This window comes from Halictus rubicundus, chromosome 18 (genome assembly GCF_050948215.1).
Source record: "Halictus rubicundus isolate RS-2024b chromosome 18, iyHalRubi1_principal, whole genome shotgun sequence".
Taxonomy (NCBI): Eukaryota; Metazoa; Arthropoda; class Insecta; order Hymenoptera; family Halictidae; genus Halictus; species Halictus rubicundus.
Genome location: NC_135166.1, coordinates 1,973,552 through 1,996,643, shown reverse-complemented (window position 1 = coordinate 1,996,643; position 23,092 = coordinate 1,973,552). Strand labels below are relative to the sequence as shown.

Sequence of the window (23,092 nt, the reverse complement as noted above, 5' to 3'; positions counted from 1 at the left end):
TCACGCGTTCCCCGTTCCTTTTGCCCCCTTTCACCGAACTCCCGGGTACACACGCCTTCCCCCCCGGTTCTCGCGTCTTTCCCGACATGTATTTACCTCTTTCGCGCATGTAAATACACGGGGGGGCACCCGCGACGGCGTGTGCGCGTGCCTCTGCTGGCACCCGCGCGCGCGCGCACGCGGAACGCTCGCGGATTTCATAAACCGAGACTTGAATGAACGGTTAAACCATGTACGGCCACGAGATCGCCAATCGATCCGTACATTGTGAAACACCGGCCGCGACTTCCGTAAAAACCATTCTCGATAAGAAAACTCGTACAGCGATACACAGCTTACTCAGCAATCAGTTCGGCCAGTATCGGCCGATTTGGATGGCCGCGGTGTCGGAATTGTTTATCCACTGGATGTTATATTGTAGCGTGTACGACGTAGGAGTGTGCGAGAAACTTTCCCGGGATCGGGACGGGTACCCGAAAATTTTGAGATTCTCGAAGGACCGGTATTCACGCGATAATCGGGTTTTCCGGAAGGATAGAGATTTTTGAAAATTCCCAGAACCCGCTGATCATTTATATTCCTTTTCCGTGGATATATTCATGGTTTCGGAGTGACATATAAATATTGTCTGGAGGATATTGGAGAATTCCGATCCCGAATCAAATTCTTGACGCATCCCGACCCGACATTTTCAGGTTCTCGCACACCTCCAATGTTTTCGGTAGTATTAGGGCTTGAATTCGAGTAGATGTGTGCTCCGATGTTCGAACGTTTCTGTGACGTACCCTCGGATGTTCGACGTTGTTCTTGGGTATGGAAATGGAATATTTTTTCTGTAATTGTGAAAGAATTTGGCTGATTACTTATTTCCTTATTAAAAGACACTGTTAACGAAATTATGTAATACAAGTGAAACGAACTGTGGTGCACGCAATACATGTCAGTCCATCAACGAGGATTTAATTAATGTACAGTTTACAAAAATTGGTGTGAGAAATACTTGACCGCTAGGGACAATGTTTGTATAATTGGATTGAGGTCAGTCACGTGGCCCGTTTTAATTATTCTGTTTCCCTCGGTCCTGCCCCCTCCACCATCGCATATTTGGCCAAATTTGTTTCATTCTTTTTGCTGTGCGTGAGTGGATTGAAGGAACTGACGAATGCCTCGCGGCGTCATACCGTTACGCTTATATTCTATACAATGCCAACTCTATTATACTTTAAAACTCGAAACGGTACTTTCTCTAAAGAAAAAAGAAAAGCAAGAATTATTAATTACAAACGTTTATTGAAAAATTGACAATACTTATTTTATTTTAGTTTATAAAAGTAAATCGAAGTCAACTAATACTAAAACATAGCAGTTGGAAGAAGAAGAATATAGAGAGCAAAATCCGAAATGAAATCACGCGCAAAGTAAATGAAATGCATGATGTAGAGAACTAATTAAGGTGAAGCATCATATGGCAAGATACATAATAAAGGCAGAATTTAATTTTTAACTAATCGTAATGGAATCTCAAAGTAATATCCATATTGTTCACGAATTTAAAACTTAGAGTATTACAAGTTTTCCAATACATCCTTCTTGTTAAATATAAGGAATGATTATCCTCACTGAGTCTTAAAGTATAACTTAATAGTAAATAGAAAAATAGCACATTTGTGCAAGGCACTGCAATCACAAGATCATCAGGACACGCCTGACTCAATCAATTCTGAACAGAACTGTCGATTCTTCTGTAGAACTAGAATTCTCCGAGAAAGAATGAACTAGAATGTTTCAATGTTTTCCACTTCTGTTAGACTGAATGAAAATACCAAGATGTTCTGGTAAATCCGAAATTAAGAGCTATGTAGACTGCGATTAACAACTAAGACATTTTATGGACATATATACAGAACACTTTGTTTTTGCGAATGACTTGTCGATAATGAAGGCAGAAGGCTGTATCGATGACATAGCAAAGAATTTAAGAAAAGCATACTTATTAGCGCATCTCTTAAATGTAGTAGATTTCCAAATGCGAATAGATGCGGCAGTTGATTCAGTAGTCTGATACAGATTGGATTTTCAATGTCAACAGAATATTTTGCCATGATAGTTAAGCTTTTCTATGAATATTAACAATGACCTGAAATATTATTTACAAGTTAGTACAGATACGGCAAAGAAGTTAATTCTCTGGTGCTGGCGACGTTATTTTCCTCTTAAAGAGTAAAATGTGTGGCTCTGAAATAAACAAAGAGTTCGATTAAAATTCATTAATATCGATAGAACGCTTAAAATACTCAAATTTGAATAATAAATTATGTATACCTGGTTTATGAATCATGTAATGTACCCATCCTTGGCTTTGTTGGACGCCGATGGCTCTCCATTCTTTCTCTGAGAGTAGATGAGTACTTGGCACAAATTTTACCATTTCTTTTGGTAAGACCACATGCCTGAAGAAAAATTGTCTCATTAATAAATTGATAACATTATCAAGTTTTCTATTCTATCTTTGTTCCAGATCGTTGCAATAATACAAAAAAGGTTCATTGCAGTTAACTGTTTATGCTTGTCAAGAAAAATATAGAAAATTTCGTTTCAACATCTAACAAGTATTTCATGATAATTATGTTTAAAAGTACTTAATACCGTCCCCTCCCTATGAGTGAATTCTTTGTTGCGTAGCTATTATGATGATGCTGGACGTACGTCACGTACCATCGAATTAAATTCTCGGAAAAACGCACCCGAAAAACGAACAAAGAGATTATTGTCAAACCCAACGAAACAACATCGCGATTACAATCCCGTCGAACGAAAAGCCTTCACCGAAATTGCGAGACGCGATAATGATACAAACATACGTTCGACGAATTAGGCATACATGTCTGCAGGAACCATAGAAAATGGCACAATTGACCAAAATCAGAACCTTCATTTGTACATATCACGCGCTGCCGTTATTTCAACCAACCTGTACTCGTATTTGTCGTCGTAATATTTATCCGAATAGTAGATTTTGTTTGGCATGTTGTTCACCGAACGATAATCTTCCAGACTTCGAACACCAATTACGTATTCACTGAATCCGACGAAAAATCGCCTGTGAATTTTCGAAAACCTTCTCTCCAACTTCGTATACTACTCGATTTGAAAGTTTAACGGATGTAGTGTCAAGAAGAGTGGAGGGAATGTACTTCGCTGTTCGTTGACACTCTATTCGATGTAGTACGAGTAAATACTCTGTTCCGAAAACTCGGAGAAACGCTGCAATAAATAAATTTATAGAGCAGAACAATAAGGACATTTTTTTATTTCTTTGTGATAACACTTAAGCATTGCATATTCAGTGGTATTATACACTGTATTATTTTCTGTTCTTTCGCATAAACGGAAGTGTGCACGTAGTACACGGCAACAACTGAATACGTCTGAAGTTGCTCAATGGCGTACGTTGCTGCGTTCAGTTGTCGTTTCTTGAGAGGTTAGGTGTCACAATAATGGGGTACGTGTAGAAAACTTTGCACGAAGGAGAAGAACGGTGGGTCCGCAAGAAAAATGGAGAAATATTCACGCAGGAGAGATTATGAGAGACCTAGGAAAGAAGATAGAGATCGGTACGGGCGTAAACATAAACATTCAAAGAGTTCGAGTGAAAAACATAAAAAGTCCAAACACGGAGAATCATCTGAATCACGAGAATCCCGTAAAAAATCGTCGAAACACAAAAGCAGGAGAAGGTAATGTAAATTTAATAATATTTTATATTCCGATTATTTTCTACTCTATTTTGTAACAGACCTGCTTCTAACTGTAGGTCGTCGTCGTCATCTTCAACTTCAAACTCAAGCGAATCCAGTAGCTCGCCTTCTTCAGATTCGTCGTCAAATTCTACCAAGCTCTTGGAGAAACTTCAAAAACAACGTCAGAAACAAGTTGAGGACAAAAAACGTCAAAAAGAACTAATGAAAGCTACAGAAACGCCAGAGGAGAAGAGATTAAGACGTTTAAAGAAGAAGGAGGCTAAAGAACGCAAGCGTAAGGAAAGAATGGGTTGGGATAACGACTATTTGCATTACACGAATACGGATAATCCTTTCGGGGATGGAAACTTGCTTTCCACGTTTGTGTGGTCGAAGAAGCTCGAGAAGGAAGGTCTCTTAGGTGTTAGCAGAGAAGAATTAGAAGTTAGGAATAGACATAAACAAGAAGAAAATAAGAGAGAGTTGGAAAAAGTTAAGAAAAGGAGGCAAGAAAGGGAATTAGAAAGGCAACAGAGAGAAGAAGAAATGACTATGCTACAGAGAGGAAAGGAGGCTGCCCAGTTGGAACAATGGGCAAGACAAGAGGACCAGTTTCACTTAGAGCAAGCTAGATTGAGGTCTCGCATTCGTATACAAGATGGTCGTGCCAAACCGATTGACCTTCTTGCAAAATATATTAGCGCAGAAGAAGAGGTAGATGCTGTTGAAATGCACGAACCCTATACTTACTTACGTGGTCTGCATGTAAAAGATTTAGAAGATTTAATCGAGGACATCAAAGTTTATAAAGAATTAGAACGCGATAAAAACTTAGATTACTGGAATGATATTACAGTAATCGTTGAGGATGAGTTGCACAAGCTGAGAAAACTAGAAAGATCAGAGTACGAAGTTGGTAAGTATTTATGTGAAGTTCGTATGAAAAACTTTATCAGGTGTTTCTAGAATGATGCTAATCCACTTTAACTTTCAGCTGTTGGTAGGAGAGAAGGAATACACGAATCGGTAGCTAAAGATGTGACTGCTATTTTCAAAGGAAAAACAGCGGCACAGCTGGAAGCATTGCAATTACAAATTGAAGCAAAGATCACAGGAAAGCCTGAAGGTGTAGACATTGGATATTGGGAGAGCCTTCTATCCCAATTGAAAGGTAATTTACAAATCGAGTATCAACATTTCAGTGTCTGATATACACATTTGTACCAACCGTTTGTTATTATTCTCAGCGCACATGGCAAGGGCACGGCTGAGAGATCGGCATCAAGAAAATTTGCGGAAAAAGTTAGAAGTTTTAATTGCCGAACAAGGAGTTTCGAGAACGGAGAATGAACCTGAGGAAGAAGCTCATGGATCGTCCGAAGAGGAGGGTGTGGCAACAGTAACGAACGAAGAAAGTCAATCAGAGTGTGTATTCCTGTTTGTATATGTTTACGCTTGAAATTATTATGGGAGCTTTAACTTATGGCTCTGTTTTGTGCGTTTTTAGCGACGAGCAAGAAGCTACTAGTGCAGCTGACGATCTTCTGTCAGAATCCTTTTGTGAATACGAATCGGGAGGATATTCTCCGAAGTATATACTGTATTCTCAGCTTGAGCCGGGAACATTAGTCACATTGGAAGAGGACGACAATCAGCGATTGGAGTACGCGAGAAATCAAGTGCTTAGCACTGGACGTAAGATTCAGAATGTGATGACTGCCGAGGAACAAGCGATGCACAGAGAAGCACGGAGGAACATGGGGTCCGATGAGGCACAATTCAGCGTCGAGTCGTCTTTGGAAGCACAGATTTACTTGTGGTCCGACAAATATAGACCCAGAAAGCCAAGATACTTCAATCGAGTACATACCGGCTTCGAATGGAACAAATATAATCAAACGCATTACGATATGGATAATCCACCCCCAAAAATTGTCCAAGGTTACAAGTTTAATATATTTTACCCTGATCTCATAGACAAAAACACAACGCCTGAATACTTCCTGGTAAGATAATTTTTTCGATTAATTTTATATGTCTTTGTTTTCTAACACAGCAATTTGAGAATGTCCCATTGACAAAAATTTTCGTCTTTTTCAGACACCCTGTGCCGACAACAAGGACTTTGCTATCTTGAGGTTCCATGCCGGACCGCCGTACGAAGACATAGCGTTCAAGATCGTGAACCGCGAATGGGAGTATTCCTACAAACGTGGATTCAGGTGTCAGTTTCACAACAACATTTTTCAGTTGTGGTTTCACTTCAAACGATATCGATACCGCCGCTAACGCCTCGGTATTATGTACATTATACATTTCTGTGAATATGTTTTCTAGATATACAATAAATTCAATTTTTACAACGATCGTTTCGAGCTGGACTAACAGTGCTTTTAAGGAGGTCATTGAATAAAACTCTCCATTCGTATGCACAAATTTACGACAATTTACTTTCCACGTGAAACGTACCCACATGTGTTGCAAGTTGCATACGTACACCGAAATAATCATGCGAAATACTATGAAACAACCGGCGTTTCACATTGCCGCCTGCATTGTTTTGCAATCAACTTGATAAATTCGAAACGGAGCAAATAGAATTTCTGACGAAACATATATCTGGCTACATTTTCTATTTGGACATTAACGAACCCCGTACCGTTTTCGCTGCATTCGACGAAGCAAAATTTATTTGGGATTCGATTGATCATTCTGGTGAGAGTTTGATCGCAATAACGGCCTTGTACGCCGCAGCGATTCGCAACCAAATATCAAACGGCGCGGCACAAGAGGGTACATGATTTCCGCGTGATGACGGGAGCGTGCACAAACGGGGCTCGATACAGTTGTTTAATAGTAGTTGTTGGATCGATTTTCGCGGCCACCTGTATTCTTCACACAGTCGACCACAATGAGAAAGGTAAAAGCTATATGTAGCCAATGGCAAGGTAAACCGAAGCTCAGTGCACTGGGTGTTTCGCTGACAAAGGCCGTACGCGTTTGAAATCGCGTTTCTTCCTCGAGCATCGCGCACAATTTAAACCGTCACGGTGATGTTCACCGACCGAAACCGACCGTGCGAGCCTTATTCGGAATAATTCGTGCGAACCGACCGAAAGAGAAACGTGTTCCTCGCTTTTATGAGAATCTATGCAACATTTCGTTCGTACCAGTGTGCTTCGAAGAAAAAAAAGGAGCCACAATTTCATCTGCGGACAGTGTTTCCATCCACTATAACTGGCGCACTCGTGCTCGTATTTGTTCAAAACCGTGCGGACCGCGTCGACTCCTAACTGAAGGTTAAAAACGATTCATTTACGAATTGATAAAATAATTTGAACGACACGATGAACATTTCAAGGGTAGCTAAATTCAGTGGGTTGTCAACGAGGATGAGCGATTCGAGTGCGAATGAAAAAATCCGGTTGTTTATTCGCGATAACCGCAAATGTTAGAGTACTCCACGATCAACGATCGATCCGACGAACGATGAAATTTAAGCGCTCCTGATCAAAATCCAATTTTACACTCCCAGTATCGTTCGATTGATCGTAGATCCGACGTCCGGTGGGACCTACCATGAAATCGTGAATCCCGAAGTCCCGTTCGAAACGTGGAAATTGTCGCGAGTCGAGAGTAACGTGAAATCGGCGCCCTGGTATCATTCCTCAAATTCGAAGTGACAGGATTTTGCGATCACGGCGGCGACCATGAAGTGGAAGAAGGTCCCGACGGAGTTCTTGCCGGAGAAGACGTTTTTGGTGATCAAGGACGACCTGGACATTTTAGAGAGTAAGTAAACGACCTGTTCGCCAAAATGAATCCAGTTTGACATGATCAGAAAGGGAAATTAACCTTTAGAGGTGACGCATGATCGTGCGATCGTTAGTTTTCGCGTTTAAAATATTTCTTCGCGGTAGAAGAGGTCGATGTATTTTTAATACAAAGTTGCATCGTTCAGAATTTTAATCGAGTTTCGCAAGAAATAATTTTTGATAGAGCCGAGTAATCGTTCGTTCTTCGGGGAATAAATGGGAATGGATGATCGTGGTTTAGAAAAGGGGAAACAACGGAAATCGAAAACGCCGGACACCGGCACCTGGCCGCCGAAGGTGAAGCGTGGGGTGTCCCTCTACGGTGACCTGGAACGTCCGAAGACGGCGAACCTGGAGAAGCCGAGCGTCCTGGACCCGAAATTGGTCGACAAGCTGGACATGTCGTTGTTGAGCAAGGAGCTGCTCAGCGATTCGATGACGCGGTTCCGGCACGCGAAAGCAATTAGTGGGGGAGTGTCGTCAAGGTGTCGGGAAGACGTCACCGTCGGCGAGCTGCAGCAACAACAGCACAGGCCGCCGTCAAACGGTGTAGCGGCGACGTGGGGCAACGGTCTCGCGAACGGCTCGACGCGTCACAAGCGACGGAGCTTCGAGCAGATCCTCGACTTGAGACTCGGCCTGACGGACGTGTCCGCGGACGTGTCCCCGAGAATGCAGAAACAGGCGCGGACCACCGGCCAGGACGTCGCTGCGCCGAAGAAGAGCCCCGATAACAGAAAACTGGACGACAACAACAACAGGTTCGTGGCGGCCATAAGCGCACGCAACTCCTTCACTTTTTGAATCCGTTCGAATGTTCATGTACCAATTGTTGAACCTACTTAAACGCCCCGTTGTTGATTAGAAACGGAACGAGCAGCCACAAAATTTCCTCCCTCTGCGCGTTAAGGAAGAGGGGCTCAAGGCCGACGATACAGAACGACCTGGAGGTGTTCGTGTCCTCGTCGACGAAGGGCGCACCGGAGCCGTGCAGAAGCTGCGGGAAACCGGACCAGCCGGAGCGTTTCCACAGTCATCCGAAGGGCACCGTGCAGAAGCCGAAGGACAGCCCGACGAATTCGAAGGTCAAGACGTCGCTGCCGAAGACCGTCCAGAAGCCTGTCGCCTTGAACTTTCGCAGCGACAAGAGCAAGAACAAAACCGAGGAATCGGCGCAGGGAACGAAACCGGAAAGTCCTCGAGAGCAAGTCACCCAGAACAGACCATTCTCCGCGCCCGCCAAGAAGGGACCGAGGACCATCACTTGTTACATCTGCGGACGCGAGTTTGGCACCGCCAGCTTCCCTATTCACGAGCCCAGGTGTATGCAAGTGAGTCGAACGATTTTTTAAAGGTCTCTAACATTTGATCTTCGCTTTATCATCGCGACCGACGCGATAAAAAGAATTAATTCTTGTAAGGAAGTCTTGTTAGACCTTGTTTCGAGTCTCTAATTTACCGTATTCATTTTCGACCAATTTGCAACAACTTGTTACCGTACGCAGTACGATTTCTATGATTGATTTTTCGCGCTAACTGGTAACGGACACCAGGTTACGATCATTTGCTGTTCGGACTAAATGGGTAATGAGGATGGTGAATAATTCAATGGATACTATCCTATGTGGCCATAAATCAAACACGAGAAGGAAAAGAGCCGGCGGTACGAAAATAATGGTTCGCCTAGGGCAGATCTAATTTTACGCTGAACTTGAACGGTGTTATTCATACACATGATAGTATCGGTCACGATGCATGAATATTATTGAATTCTCCTGTCCGAAAGCATGTAACGCATCAAGGTTCTTGGCGGAATCGATGCGAGTGTATACGCGGTGCATGGATACACTTCCATATCGGAAATGTTTATTACATATGTCTCTATGTATATGTGTCACCGTTGAACACTAGACGATCAGTGCCATGTAGTTTTACAGGTGAGGCGCAGTTTATACGTGCGCGGCTCGATATACTGAACTCTTGCACTTGTATGACATTGGTGCGTTTCGATCGCGATTATTATGTCACTTTATCTAGCATCCGTTCCCTGAGCATTCTTCCAGTATCGACCGCGTGGCTGGAAAATTAATATTTCAGTGAGGACTTCGCTGAAATTCGAATTAGAAAATTTTTCTTGAGTATTTTTCTTCGACATTCGGATGGTTCTAAATAATGAAAAATTGCTATTCCTTCCCGAGTGCATAATTATCTGCTCAAGCGTCGATGTCACCGGGATCTCGATAAGCTTCTGTTCCAGTATCATTTTCATTCCTTTCACGACGAAAGTGGTATCAGCTGCGTTCGCTGCATGCATCATCGTACGCCGGTGTAATTTGATGATTGATGAGTGTCCTTCCCGCAGAAATGGGAACGCGAAAATAATTCCTTGCCCGCGAACCAAAGGCGACCGACACCGAGAAGGCCCGATGTCGCGATCGATCATTCGGAATGGAACACAGTGGCGTGGGAAAAGAGCCAGGTATTATCCACTTTAATGTAATTCAACAGTCGAACGAATTTTCCAATTCTCTTTCATACATTTCGTTCGACTGCCGAACGATCGGATTCGTATCCTATCTGCATGTTTGTCGACCGTGTTTTGATCGGCGGGATGAGTCACTCCGATAAGTTCATCGGAGACGACAAGGAACTGTACATGATTGGCGATGATGTAACTTAATTACTGCACGCCACGGATGCTTTCGGCTATGCACAATGCACAATAGGCCGGAGCGATGAAACATCTCTTTCCTCGGTTCAAGATCGTGACAAATCACTCTCAAAAAATATTACCATGTATCCTTGGGATACACTTATCGCTGGAAAAAACACGCTAAGTTTCCTGCTAATCTCCATGCTTGTTTTTTTTTAATGGTCCGCGAAAGCGGAGAATTATACCGCGCAATCCGTTACAAATGCAGGATTGCGCGAGCATAAATTTCGTTATAATTAGAAAAGAAATGTGCGTGAATGCGGCGCGAGTCGTTAAAGGCCCGCCCTTTAACGTGTTTGCATACGCGGGCATACGAATGGGGAATAATAAGTAGAAGCTTATGAGGTTTCTAGTTCCGCGGGGAGAGCGAGGGAAAGAGTGTGTCACGCACTATAATCCTCCAGCCCTATCGTGTTCAAGGTGCTGCCCCACATTTATCGCGTACACTCGCCTTCGTAAGAGCGACGCTATGTTTGATCTAAAAACTGAGAGCCGCATTGCGACTCATTAAGTTCGACTTTAAAGGCGAACTTGCTTTACAACGTTGTAGGCTTCATCGAACAGGTTATTCATCTTCGGCTGTCGGGGTGGAGCCGGAACATAGACACTATTGATTTAACACCAGAACTGCCGAGCAATCGAAACGACTGGCTCGTAAATCCTTATCAGATCCATTACAGTTCACGCCGTTCACCGGCATTTCCTGAAAGCTCGATTCATTAAAATATAGACTTCAAAACGAATAGTTCATAGTATACTTGGTATACCAGTTCCATCGTCGGTTACTATGACTTCAGAGGAAAGAAACCAATCAGAATCGTATGTTTCTAGGCCCAACTGCTCCCGTGTCCGAAATGCGGAAGAACGTTCCTGCCGGAGCGACTACCAGTGCACAAAAAGAGCTGTAAAGGCACGCTCAAGGTAACGAAAATCTCAAGGAAACTGGCGAGACAGCGATGAAAATTCGTTTTCAATCTACAGAATTTGGACACCGAGAAATCGGATATTTCGCTACCGGAGAAACCTGTTAGCACGTCGCGTTTGGGACCGCCGACGGTCGCTTGTCAGAATTGCGGCCGTAACTTTGGCACGAAGAGCATCAAGATCCACGAGCCTCAATGCATCAAGCGATCCCAGGTGGAGAACGTGAAACAGTCGTCCCAACCGCGAAGGAGAGAATCGCAAGGCCAAACGAAGCTGGAGACCGTCAGCTTGCAAGGGCTTACCAGCCCTGTGGGGGTGAGTCGTTTTAGAAGGAACGCTTACATTCTCCAGTTTGTCTGAGACAAAGATAGCTTCCCGATCGCGAGTGTCCTGTAACTAAATCTTTGTAGTAGAAACTGTTGTGCGATCATTTGGTACTGTCAATAAAAATTTGCTGTCCCCGTGTCTTCGGTGTTTTTGTCAATCGGGGGGAGGGCTAAACAGCGGAAGACGATTGGTTCTAGGATCAACAGAAGAGACCGGTCACTTGCTACATATGTGGCAGAGATTTCGGGTCGAGCAGTTTGGCCATTCACGAGCCACAGTGCCTGAAAAAGTGGCACGCGGAGAACGACAAACTGCCGCCTGGTCAGAGAAGGAAAGAGCCACAGAAACCGGAAGTGATCTATACTCGTAAGTTCGACGGTTTTCTTTTTGCGGTCGAAGAGGCGCCGACACAGATTTACGGATCTGTTTTTCATTTTGCTCTTATTGTCCTGAAAAGAATAGAAAATTTTCGTGATCTTCAGGAACTGTTGCATTGGAAAGAAGAGCAGAGAATAGTAAATAAAATTGTTGTTGTTCGGTTCCGTAGTTCCGCAGCAAGTTTCGAAGGTATCCCTTTGTTTGGCGCTATAGCTGATCCCAGCGGAGCGACTTAATTGATGGTAGAGTTGAACAACCCCGATGATCGATTCCCCGGAATAACTTTTGTTTGACACAGTTTTGGCTCGGAACGCCAATGCGATGCTCAGTTTTACGATCCCCACCTTTCCGCACCTCAGCCGTAACAAATGAGTTAAACATTAGTCGCGTGGCACCGCGGTCAACCAATGAACTTAAGGTCAGCGTGATTGTATCGATCAGGGGGTGGCGGTGCTGCAAACCGGAAGCGGCGGGGCCGTACTTTACCAAGTACCTAAAACAATCTTTAATGCACACTTTATGGCAAGGTGAAAATATGAAATTGCGATGCAAGTATACGGTAACGGTTCAAGACTTACTTATAAGGCTCGGTATTACATAGTGAATTAAATATGTATCTTCTTTATGCAAAGTCGTTCGAGCAAAATAGCTATACACAGCGTTTGATTTGTTCACAGGTGACCCAGAAACAGGAAATGCGGTGGTAGACGTGATGGCGATGGCAGAGGCCAGCTGGAAATCACACTTGAACCAATTGGTCCCCTGCAAGAATTGCGGAAGGACTTTTAATCCTGATCGCGTAAGCGTCCACGAGCGCAGCTGCAAGGGAAACCGCTAAAATTACACTGCTTGAAATAATTGTAGCCGACCTAAAGAAAGAATTGATTTAAGACCGATCCACAGATTGGGAATTCTTGATTTCCTTTGCATGGTACATTGAAAATCAATTGTTTCTTTAAGCCGATGGTAGAAGAGACACGTTTTTAACACTAGGTTTACGGGGCCCGTCAAATTGACGGGTTCTAGTATTTTTAATTTAAATTTATTATGGTTCTAAGGATGCATACATGAGAAATTATCTAGCAAATTTATTTCTTTGAGTATATATTATTTTAAAAGTATTGCTAAAAATGTGGGTAGCACGCTCTTGGTATTTTTATAAAGTAATGCAAAATAGTCACTTTTAATGCTCCGTAAACCTAGCGTTAAAGAAGATATTGTATACTCAAAGTATTTCGATACTCTATTGAATACTTTAAAGATGGATGCGGTCTTCTACAGATTTTAAGTAATGTAAATAAGTCATACGATTTTTGTATCGTACTATATAAACGCACTGCACATGTGCACGTACATTGAAAAGAAGTTGCAATTGTAATTGGTAAAGTTTTTCTTTCTGCTTTCAAGAAAGCGAGTAATTTCATTTGTTTCCTTTTTTACCAACTTTTTATAACGTTTTTATTACGTACTTGTGTAATCTTTCAGCAGTCTAGTTTGTATATGTAAATAATAAGTAGACGCAACGTTTATTGCACAGGCAAAAGAGTCCTCAATATTGAGTGTTATGCAAGAAAACGCACAACCATTACTATTGTCATGACGAGTATGTAATTATTGTGCTGAATGATAAATGATTTCCGTTTTACTTCTATGCATGAAACATCTGAATGATTTCTAATTCATGAATTCCAACTGTAAAGTGTCTCCAACTGAAATAGATGTAAGAAAGAGGGAGCCGTTTATGACTCAACGCAATATAACGTATCTTTTATACACATGTTTGCGTATAGTAGATATATATACAATAGGTATAAATACGACTACTAAACAAGCGTAATATTTTGTATGAGTTCATTGTCGACTATCAGAAAATAAGACATTAATATATAGCGATAAATGTATCAGTGTCCAAAGCGATCGTTTCGTAATCATTCCATTTTATCTTTTCTTCCATCCCCCATACCCCACCCGTTCTCCTTCCAACGTATAATCGTTACATTTGATTTTCGTTTCTAATTGCATCTATAAATCGAGCAATTACGGTTAATGGGAAAAAGTAATAGAGCGAAAGTGTTTCGGCAAGAGTAAAAGTGAAATCGTTCATATTGCAAAATCGAACGCAACAGTTGCCGCGATCTACATACATCTACATACATCTCCGCGTAGAGATTAACGGATTGCGTTTAAAATCGCAAAGTCGCGTGTAAAATGCGTGCGCACGTTCGGCCACGTGGTAGGGATCATGAAATTCCAATTGGTCCTGTGCACGTCACGATATAACCGCGACAAGGGGCGCCCTCTTTCGTGCACGAATCGTTCGTGCCTTTCACGAAACTCGTGTTCTTTCCCAGGGAGTCCGCCATTGTTGGTGCACGTATATTTCTGACCAGGCCAACGGAAATCGGACAACATCCAAAATGGTACGTATCATCGTCGAAAAGTATTACGAACGCGTTGATCTCTACGACGTGTGGAGTGCAGAGGTGCGAATATTTTTGAAGCACCGGTGGTCACCTGGGTTCGGGAAAATTGAAAACTGGTGGATTACTTGGGATTGCGCAACTATTTTCGAGGACGAATTTCGAGGCTCGCGACGGATTTGCCGGATCGCAAAGATCCCTGACCGCTCTGTGGATATTCCGCCGGGACAATCCTGAGAATTTTCCGTAGGAATGGCTCAGAGTTGTCAGTGCTCGATGTACAAATATGTTTCGTCGCCCGTTCGGGAGGCAACGTGTCATGGAGCTTTGTCGAAATCTTGATGCGAGTCAGCATGCTCGTCAATCTTTGTGAAAAACTCGTTCCTCTCCGTGCATTGGAAACGTTGCGGAGATGATCCAGCGATTTATTCTCGTACGGGGGAAACTCGTCGAAATTACCCTTGCACGATGCACATTGAAAACGAGGAAGTCGTAAAGCTGTAGACTCTAAGGAGTTGTTCCAAGACGGACGCTGTGCGGAGAAATATGTCCACATGGAAAGCTGCTATTTCCTTTCGTTCTAAATTCTAACGTATACGCGTCCATAATATATATATCAAGATTTGCGAAGCTTTATTTTCAATATGGTCAGTATCAAAATTATAATTTTTTTTCACGTAAACGACGTTTCGATCGGAAAAACTTTAAACTTCAGAACAATTTCAAAAGTTTTCATTTGATAGCAAAAAATATCATTCCAATATTAAATTTTCGACTTCGTGAATATCTTGATGGTATTGTGTGTAAGATCTGCAACAATATATGTTTCGTATTGCTCTTTGTATGATTTTATGTATATATTTGATTTACTAATAAAAATAACTTTTATTTCAGGTGAACTTCACGGTGGACGAGATACGTGCCATGATGGACAAAAAGAAGAACATCAGAAATATGTCCGTCATTGCGCACGTTGATCATGGAAAGTCAACATTGACTGACTCCCTTGTGTCCAAGGCTGGTATTATCGCCGGTGCCAAAGCTGGAGAGACCAGATTCACCGATACCCGCAAGGATGAACAGGAACGTTGTATCACAATTAAGTCCACGTAAGTTTAATACGGGTGTTTCCTGTAAGCAGAAATTTCTCTATGGCTAACGGTCAACGTATTTTTGCAGCGCCATTTCTATGTATTTTGCTCTTGAGGAGAAAGATTTAGTGTTTATTACAAATCCTGACCAACGCGACAAGGAAGAGAAGGGTTTCCTGATTAATTTGATCGATTCACCTGGACACGTAGATTTCTCCAGTGAAGTAACAGCTGCTCTCCGTGTAACTGATGGAGCTCTTGTGGTCGTCGATTGTGTATCTGGTAAGCATTTCGCAACCAATGTCTTTGCGTTCCATGTAATCCCTTCCAGCACAAAAAGTGTTACTCTGTAGTGTATTGGCTGGTTTATCTGGCCGATACTCATGGACAGTGCTGACTGTGCGCAAATGGAAGGAGATTAAAAGCAGATGTGTTTAAACGCTGTTAGTGGACCTCTATCCTTATGTCCTTTACCAACATGCTACGGCACAACTGCTACAACACCACATTTATTCTTATATCGATGTGGTTATACTTATTGAGATGTTATTACATTTTTATGCTTTTAAGGTGTCTGTGTACAGACTGAAACTGTGCTGCGTCAAGCTATCGCCGAGCGTATCAAGCCTGTGTTGTTCATGAACAAGATGGACAGAGCTCTGTTGGAACTTCAGCTTGATAGCGAAGATCTTTATCAGACTTTCCAGCGTATTGTTGAAAACGTTAACGTAATTATTGCCACATACTCCGACGATGATGGCCCGATGGGTGAAGTTAGAGTAAGTAAAACATTTCTTTTCGCTTTACCTTTATGCTTCTATCATAATATTAATTGGTATTTGTTGCAAAATAGGTAGATCCCAGCAAAGGATCCGTCGGTTTTGGTTCCGGTCTTCACGGTTGGGCGTTTACATTGAAACAATTCTCCGAAATGTACGCCGAGAAATTCAAAATTGACGTGGTTAAACTGATGAACAGATTGTGGGGAGAATCATTCTTCAACCCTAAAACAAAGAAGTGGAGTAAACAGAGGGAGGCTGACAACAAACGATCTTTCTGCATGTATGTTTTAGATCCAATCTACAAGGTATGTGCGTTGTAAAGAATTATTATTCACTCGTTGATTAGACAGTATGTTTAAATTGACACCCATATATCACTGTGATCACCAGGTATTCGATAGCATTATGAACTACAAAAAAGAGGAAGCAGACACTCTTCTGCAAAAATTGGGAATTGTTCTGAAACCGGAAGACAAAGACAAGGACGGAAAAGCTCTTTTGAAGGTAAGAATTTCTGATTTAGTAATGACTACATATTATTATAGGAAAATATACAATGATGATCGTTCTAAAATTTCTGACACCTCTTCAGAATTTTCTTGTTGAATATATGAACGCGTACTGATGACATATGAAACAGAGATATTAACTTAATTTATAATACCATCACGTACTTATTAATTTTTATTTCAATTTTAGGTTGTCATGAGAACGTGGTTGCCAGCTGGTGAAGCTTTACTTCAAATGATAGCCATCCACTTGCCATCGCCTGTCACTGCTCAAAAGTACCGTATGGAAATGTTGTACGAAGGTCCCCTTGATGACGAGGCTGCTATCGGTATCAAGGTATTTTTTTTTAAATACTTTCTCGTTTCGTCCACAGCTGATTCTTATCGCGTATGATGATCTTATCCACAGACCTGTACTGATATAAATGAAAGATACCAAATTTCTTTAATCTGATTGCCGTATTTGATTTAAATTAATCTCAGTCTATCATCTACGACATTTTCATTACACATACTTGTTTTACAGAACTGTGATCCAAATGGTCCACTCATGATGTACGTTTCGAAAATGGTACCGACCTCCGATAAAGGTCGTTTCTACGCTTTCGGTCGTGTGTTCTCCGGAAAAGTCAGCACTGGTATGAAAGCACGTATCATGGGACCTAACTTCCAACCGGGCAAGAAAGAAGATTTGTATGAAAAGGCTATCCAGCGTACAATTTTGATGATGGGTCGTTATGTTGAAGCAATTGAGGATGTACCTTCAGGTAAGTTAACTTGCAGAGAATTTTTCCCCAAAAACACAACAGTTTCCTATTACAATAACTTTTATGATGATTGTTCTCACAGACCTGTACTGAATGTTTTGAGAGACAATAGAACGGCCAACTGACTCTGAAAATTATGAACACAAAAGCGTTCAAATTTTCTATGCATAATGCCAATAATTTATAACTTTTTACAGGTAACATTTGCGGTCTTGTTGGTGTTGATCAGTTCTTGGTAAAGACTGGTACTATCACTACGTACAAAGAAGCACACAACATGAAAGTCATGAAGTTCTCGGTCTCACCTGTCGTGCGTGTTGCTGTCGAGCCCAAGAATCCGGCTGATTTACCGAAATTGGCTGAAGGTACGTTTACAAATACCTTTCGTTCGAAACGTGGGTAGTCGAAATTTTGTTCCGTAATGATGAAACTATACATATAGAGCATTGGGTTATGAGAATCCGTGATTTTATGTAGACTCTGAAAATAATAATTTCAGTGTTACTTGATGAATGATTTGAATCTCGTCGTATAATAGAACATTCTCTTTTGTTCAGGTCTTAAACGTTTGGCAAAATCTGATCCTATGGTGCAATGTATCATCGAGGAATCTGGAGAGTACATTATTGCTGGTGCTGGTGAACTTCATCTTGAAATCTGTTTGAAAGATTTGGAAGAAGATCATGCTTGCATACCCATCAAGAAGTCGGACCCCGTTGTCTCTTACAGAGAAACCATTTCGGAACAATCGAATCAAATGTGTCTTTCGAAATCGCCCAACAAGCACAATCGTCTGTTCATGATGGCGTGTCCCATGCCCGACGGACTTGCTGAAGATATTGACAATGTATGTATCGTTAGTAGAAAAATGCATTATCAGTGCTCGACTTTATTTACTTATTGTTTGTAATGATTACAGGGCGAAGTTAACCCAAGGGATGACTTCAAAGTGCGTGCTCGCTACTTGAGTGAGAAGTATGATTACGATTTGACTGAAGCTAGAAAGATCTGGTGCTTCGGACCTGACGGAACTGGACCCAACATCATCATCGATTGCTCGAAGGGAGTACAATACCTTAATGAAATCAAGGACTCTGTTGTTGCTGGATTCCAATGGGCTACGAAAGAAGTATGTATCGTTTTAAAATTGCTAATTCTCATAAAATTTACGTTTTAAAAGATTATATTGATTAAATATTTCGTTGCATTATAGGGTGTCCTTTCGGAAGAAAATTTGAGAGGTGTTCGTTTCAACATTCACGATGTAACATTACACGCTGACGCTATTCACAGAGGTGGTGGTCAAATTATACCTACCACAAGACGTTGCCTTTACGCTTGTCTGCTCACTGCCTCGCCACGTCTTATGGAGCCAGTTTACTTGTGCGAGATTCAGGTAAATTCTAGTTTTTCATTCGACTGTATCGTGTAGAACGATTCGATAATTTGTTGTCTATTGTTTAATCGAAATAATCATTTCAGTGTCCAGAGGTTGCTGTTGGTGGTATCTACGGTGTGCTCAATCGCAGAAGAGGTCACGTATTCGAAGAACAACAAGTTGCTGGTACACCCATGTTCGTAGTTAAGGCATATCTTCCAGTAAACGAGTCCTTTGGCTTTACTGCCGACTTGCGTTCTAATACCGGAGGACAAGCTTTCCCACAATGTGTATTCGACCATTGGCAAATCTTACCTGGAAACCCAATGGAGCTTAGCACCAGACCGTATCAAGTTGTGCAGGTAAACACATGATTTTGATAAATACTTTGCACGTAGAAACAGAAATGTATCCACGATCATAACTGATGGCAATGGGGTACATATGAATACATTGCCATTTTTAATTTCGTGGAAGAGAAACTGTTTTTTAGTTTTGGTGGTCCAGTAGTGTGTCCTGGTTTGCCTGAATAGGGAAACATACAAATAAATATCCCGTTCCCTTTTTCAGCATTAAATTTTACTTTTGATCGCTAATTCAAAACTATTTCTCTATTCGCAGGAAACACGTAAGAGGAAGGGGTTGAAAGAAGGTCTCCCAGACTTGAACGCATACCTTGACAAATTGTAACCATAGATTCCGCGCACCATATTTAAATACCTATTTAAATATTGTAATTCAATTAATATCGCTCGAGCCGCATACAACTGCATCGGTTTATTATGAACTTTGCTTTGCGCAAAGAACTGTGAAGAAAACACACGATTATAAATATGGAAAAGGAAGATAATAAATTGTAATTATAATGAAAACTGCGTATGCTAGCGCAGGGAGGAATATTTTGTACATTTATTTAACTAAGCATCGCCACGTTATTGACATCGAAGAAGTGGCTTTACGTTTTTAGCATATCAGCACCAGATAAAGACTCGATTGTTACTTTCATTGTGGCAACATTTCGCCGATTTCTTATATAAACGCAAAAAAGGATAAAAAATTGTAATCTTTTACATTGCTTTTTTTTTTTTAAATTAAAACTAGCCTTACTTTTTGTTAATATTCTCACACCATGGACGAATTTCGAAGTTATTGATAACATTAAAGAAGATCACAGCAATGTACTCATTGGAAAAACATCCAGAAATTAAAGAATTTGAGAAACAGGAAGCCTTTATTGAATTATTTTCTTAGAAACACCCAACTAATAAGATCATTTATACGGAAAATCTATAAGATACTTGAAACATACAGTGTACGCGTAATATAAATCATTCCAATAACAAAATTCTATATTATGCACACAACTTCACGTGTATTAAGATCACAATTAAGTAAACACGTTCAATGTACCAAATTTTTCTGCGAATATATTTCGTTTTCTTAATTTTATGGAGTTTTTGTACACATTACAAGACATAATTAAAATACACTTTGATTTATGATTAGTCATTTAGTAAATACGTCGTTGAAACAGTTAGGTTCTTCATTTAAACAATATATCAAAATTGTTAGAATTATACACCTAAGAAATTAACCCTGGTATATTTATTTAAAGATCTTATAAATTAGAGAAATTTTATTTACAAAACACAGGACGATCAATTTCGTGTAAAAGTTTACACAGGATCGATTGCATTCTTGTATATTCCAGCCAATGATTGAGCTGCTAAAAGTATAATGTCCCGTTTAGCGACACCGCTAATGACATGATGCCATTCATTATGAGAAACCTTAAAAGAAAATATGTATATTATGAAAAGAGTCAGCTGAACTTGTAATCTTTCTGTACAATTTTAAAACAAACCCGTAGATCGTTTGCTATCAAACTATCAATGGTAACTGCTAGTCCAGATTCTGAAGGATAATCTGCAGGCGTGGCTTTTTGTGCCATTGTTACCATTTCAGTCGGTACTGGCGTCATTTGCGTGAACGTATGAAATTTGACATTACGCTTAGGATCATCAAGCAGTACCACTCCTAAATCGAACCATTTATCTTCGCCAACTTCTAGTAAAAAGTTTTCCACAGCAACTATTGGTATGTCTTTCGGAATGGACGGAATGTTTCGCGCGGAATTAATTTTTGTTTCCGCTCCTTTCACACCAGCTGCAAAACCAACTGGTTGCGCTGCAATGTCTGAACTTTCAACTGCAACACCTCTAAAAAATGACCAATTATTTTATCAGCGATATCTCAATGCGAAGCACAGTTGTGATACCTTTAACAAAATATGTTTTTCATATTTATTACTCACGTAACTGTTGCCTTCCCGAACACTGTCTGAAAAGCTTGACGTACAGAACTTATCTTTACATCTTTGTCAGAAGCAACTATGATCTCTACATCACCACCAGAATCTGAAACGTATATTTTGAACAGAGCCCGCATGTACGATTGTGCATTAACTAACATATTGCACAACCGCTAAAAAATTGTTTGCATTCATACACAAATAGTAGAAAAGGTACGTTCACTTCCTCAAGCTTTTCTCTTCAAAGTAATAATGATAACTTTAATGCTACAGAGTGATTTCACGTGTACTGTCACTTGTGTCACAAGATTATATCATTATTGCCTATATTTACACAACAAATTACAAAATTGATTTCCCCTCACTTCTGCACATGAACTCATCGTTTATAGATGAAACTATACTGCAGTTACACGTACACAAGGACACACAGTTTGAGTTAATTTACAAATAAATACAAATACAACTTTTATTGTAAAAAAAAAACATTAACTTTCCGGATCTTAATTGACAGTTCAGATACAGTTCAGTACAGTTCACTGAATTAGGTTTGGCTAGCAGTTTGTCCCAAAATAACATGGCGCATATATACATCCCATCAGTTATGATGCAATAACATAATTATATAGATACTGACACGCATTCGAAGTAGAAATTCCACATGCAAAGTGTTAGTAGTTTTAGTAAATTTATGCGTAGAGGAAATTTAGATATTTTCTACTTGCAGGACAGATTAGTAACATTCTTACTTACAAATGAACTCACGCATCTGGGGGTCTAATGTTGTGATCATAGTGTTAACACTGTTCTTCGCTTTCTCGGCAACTTTGCTTAGAACATTGCTGTTCGCTACTGTCTCTTTAACCCAGGAGAATAGACCGCCGCCAATCATCCCTAAATCTTGTATCGGGCTCTCTGTTTGCGGTGCATTTTGTACATTTTGCTGAGGGGGAGTTGCAATAGGAATTGTAGTTGCTTGTTGACTTTCCTGCTGCAAAGGCTTAGGTGGAGCATTTAAAATTGATTTAGAAGGTTCCTGTTTATTTTGTGTAAGGTTCTCCGATAACGTTGTCCCAGAATTTGAAATAAAGCTTGGCAGAGCACTGGGTGGTGCTACATTTGATAATAAATTTCCTGTAGACGCTGATATGCTTATTGGCATCAACAAAGATGTAGATGATGATAAGCTGCTAAAGGAATCTGAAAATTATTGTGTGCGTCATGTACAGGAATTAAATAAAGCTACACAATGACAAATTTTTTAACATTTTCAACGAATTAACGATTCCCATGCTCGCAGAATATGAGGTAGCGATTAATTTCTTAAATTGCATTTTCCGAATAAATTTAACGTAAAATAATCGCGAAACCTTGTATACATCGCAGAATACGTTTCCGAATTTGTTTCTTGTTACGTTCTTTGCATCTTGTACAGTTTTCAACGTTACAATATTTCAATTATAGTCGTCAATACTTTTCTAGCGCGTATCAATTTTCGATGAATTGTTAATGCAAACACGGACATTTTATACACCAGAGTATTTGACAGATACGCAAGTGTTTATGTTTTGCCAGCAACGTTACCTGTTTTCACGATTTCTCCAGACGTGGAAGACTCGTCGGTCTTCCTTTCAACAAATTCGAACGTGGATTCCCCATTGGAATCGTCGGTCATTGCTGGCTAACTCTTTGAAATTTTGTAGGCAAGAAAACCGAAAGCTATATTGTAAATTTTCTATATATGCAATTATGTGAATGCAAACGACTGAAAGTACCTCAACATAAGCTAACTTCGTGACGTATGGCATTGTCTGAAGGTAGGAAGCAATAATGACACGTAGATCGGATTCATTATTTACACAATTATTCTTTATGCTTCTCCCACGATTTGTAAAGAGCAAATAATGCGATGTAAAATATAATACGTTTTATGATAA

At 40.7% G+C, this 23,092-nt stretch overlaps 4 protein-coding genes and 1 long non-coding RNA gene across 6 annotated transcripts; 3 read left to right on the top strand and 2 right to left on the bottom strand.

Annotated features, from left to right (window-relative positions):
• Positions 1-141: 141 nt before the first annotated feature.
• LOC143362879 (uncharacterized) lies at positions 142-1,637 on the top strand. Its single transcript, XR_013083708.1, has 3 exons — positions 142-469; positions 696-811; positions 1,323-1,637. It is a non-coding gene; the product is annotated as an uncharacterized LOC143362879 (long non-coding RNA).
• Cks30a (Cyclin-dependent kinase subunit 30A) lies at positions 1,271-3,273 on the bottom strand. Its single transcript, XM_076803380.1, has 3 exons — positions 2,972-3,273; positions 2,323-2,450; positions 1,271-2,235 (listed from the first exon to the last, which is right to left on the bottom strand). The coding sequence occupies exons 1-3, from the start codon at positions 3,025-3,027 to the stop codon at positions 2,180-2,182; spliced, it is 240 nt and encodes a 79-aa protein (XP_076659495.1). The 5' UTR covers positions 3,028-3,273; the 3' UTR covers positions 1,271-2,179.
• Positions 3,274-3,424: 151 nt separating this feature from the next.
• On the top strand, positions 3,425-13,814 carry Cactin (cactin, spliceosome C complex subunit). The gene is given in 15 exon segments (XM_076803590.1): positions 3,425-3,737; positions 3,815-4,656; positions 4,735-4,911; positions 4,988-5,165; positions 5,248-5,746; positions 5,841-5,957; positions 5,959-6,147; positions 7,427-7,532; positions 7,797-8,316; positions 8,421-8,886; positions 9,918-10,034; positions 11,100-11,189; positions 11,250-11,507; positions 11,717-11,885; positions 12,575-13,814. Coding segments are annotated over 15 exon segments (4,071 nt in total). The 5' UTR covers positions 3,425-3,555; the 3' UTR covers positions 12,736-13,814.
• Positions 13,815-14,162: 348 nt separating this feature from the next.
• Eef2 (eukaryotic translation elongation factor 2) lies at positions 14,163-19,741 on the top strand. Its single transcript, XM_076803372.1, has 14 exons — positions 14,163-14,317; positions 15,212-15,426; positions 15,497-15,690; positions 15,979-16,187; positions 16,262-16,495; positions 16,581-16,694; positions 16,890-17,036; positions 17,226-17,466; positions 17,664-17,831; positions 18,024-18,313; positions 18,386-18,595; positions 18,680-18,862; positions 18,949-19,206; positions 19,466-19,741. Exons 1-14 carry the CDS (start codon positions 14,315-14,317, stop codon positions 19,532-19,534), a joined length of 2,535 nt encoding a protein of 844 aa, XP_076659487.1. The 5' UTR covers positions 14,163-14,314; the 3' UTR covers positions 19,535-19,741.
• A 510-nt stretch (positions 19,742-20,251) lies between these two features.
• On the bottom strand, positions 20,252-22,985 carry LOC143362878 (protein PRRC1-like). 2 transcript variants are annotated; one of them, XM_076803378.1, is made up of 5 exons: positions 22,740-22,985; positions 21,909-22,355; positions 21,159-21,261; positions 20,709-21,063; positions 20,252-20,634 (listed from the first exon to the last, which is right to left on the bottom strand). In XM_076803378.1, the coding sequence occupies exons 1-5, from the start codon at positions 22,828-22,830 to the stop codon at positions 20,521-20,523; spliced, it is 1,110 nt and encodes a 369-aa protein (XP_076659493.1). In that variant the 5' UTR covers positions 22,831-22,985; the 3' UTR covers positions 20,252-20,520. The 2 variants fall into 2 exon arrangements, with proteins under 2 accessions (XP_076659493.1, XP_076659494.1); XM_076803379.1 differs by having other exon boundaries at positions 21,921-22,355.
• Between the last annotated feature and the right edge of the window lie 107 nt (positions 22,986-23,092).

Excerpts from the sequence above, each read along its gene's own strand:
- Cks30a (XM_076803380.1), bottom strand. The coding sequence starts at position 3,027 with ATGCCAAACAAAATCTACTATTCGGATAAATATTACGACGACAAATAC. Across the intron at positions 2,451-2,971 it reads GACGACAAATACGAGTACAG|GCATGTGGTCTTACCAAAAG; the intron begins GTTGGTTGAAAT and ends ATTTTTCTTCAG. Across the intron at positions 2,236-2,322 it reads TTACATGATTCATAAACCAG|AGCCACACATTTTACTCTTT; the intron begins GTATACATAATT and ends TGTTTATTTCAG.
- LOC143362878 (XM_076803378.1), bottom strand. The coding sequence starts at position 22,830 with ATGACCGACGATTCCAATGGGGAATCCACGTTCGAATTTGTTGAAAGG. Across the intron at positions 22,356-22,739 it reads TGGAGAAATCGTGAAAACAG|ATTCCTTTAGCAGCTTATCA; the intron begins GTAACGTTGCTG and ends AATAATTTTCAG. Across the intron at positions 20,635-20,708 it reads TGATAGCAAACGATCTACGG|GTTTCTCATAATGAATGGCA; the intron begins GTTTGTTTTAAA and ends TTTTCTTTTAAG.
- Eef2 (XM_076803372.1), top strand. Across the intron at positions 15,427-15,496 it reads TGTATCACAATTAAGTCCAC|CGCCATTTCTATGTATTTTG; the intron begins GTAAGTTTAATA and ends GTATTTTTGCAG. Across the intron at positions 15,691-15,978 it reads GGTCGTCGATTGTGTATCTG|GTGTCTGTGTACAGACTGAA; the intron begins GTAAGCATTTCG and ends TATGCTTTTAAG.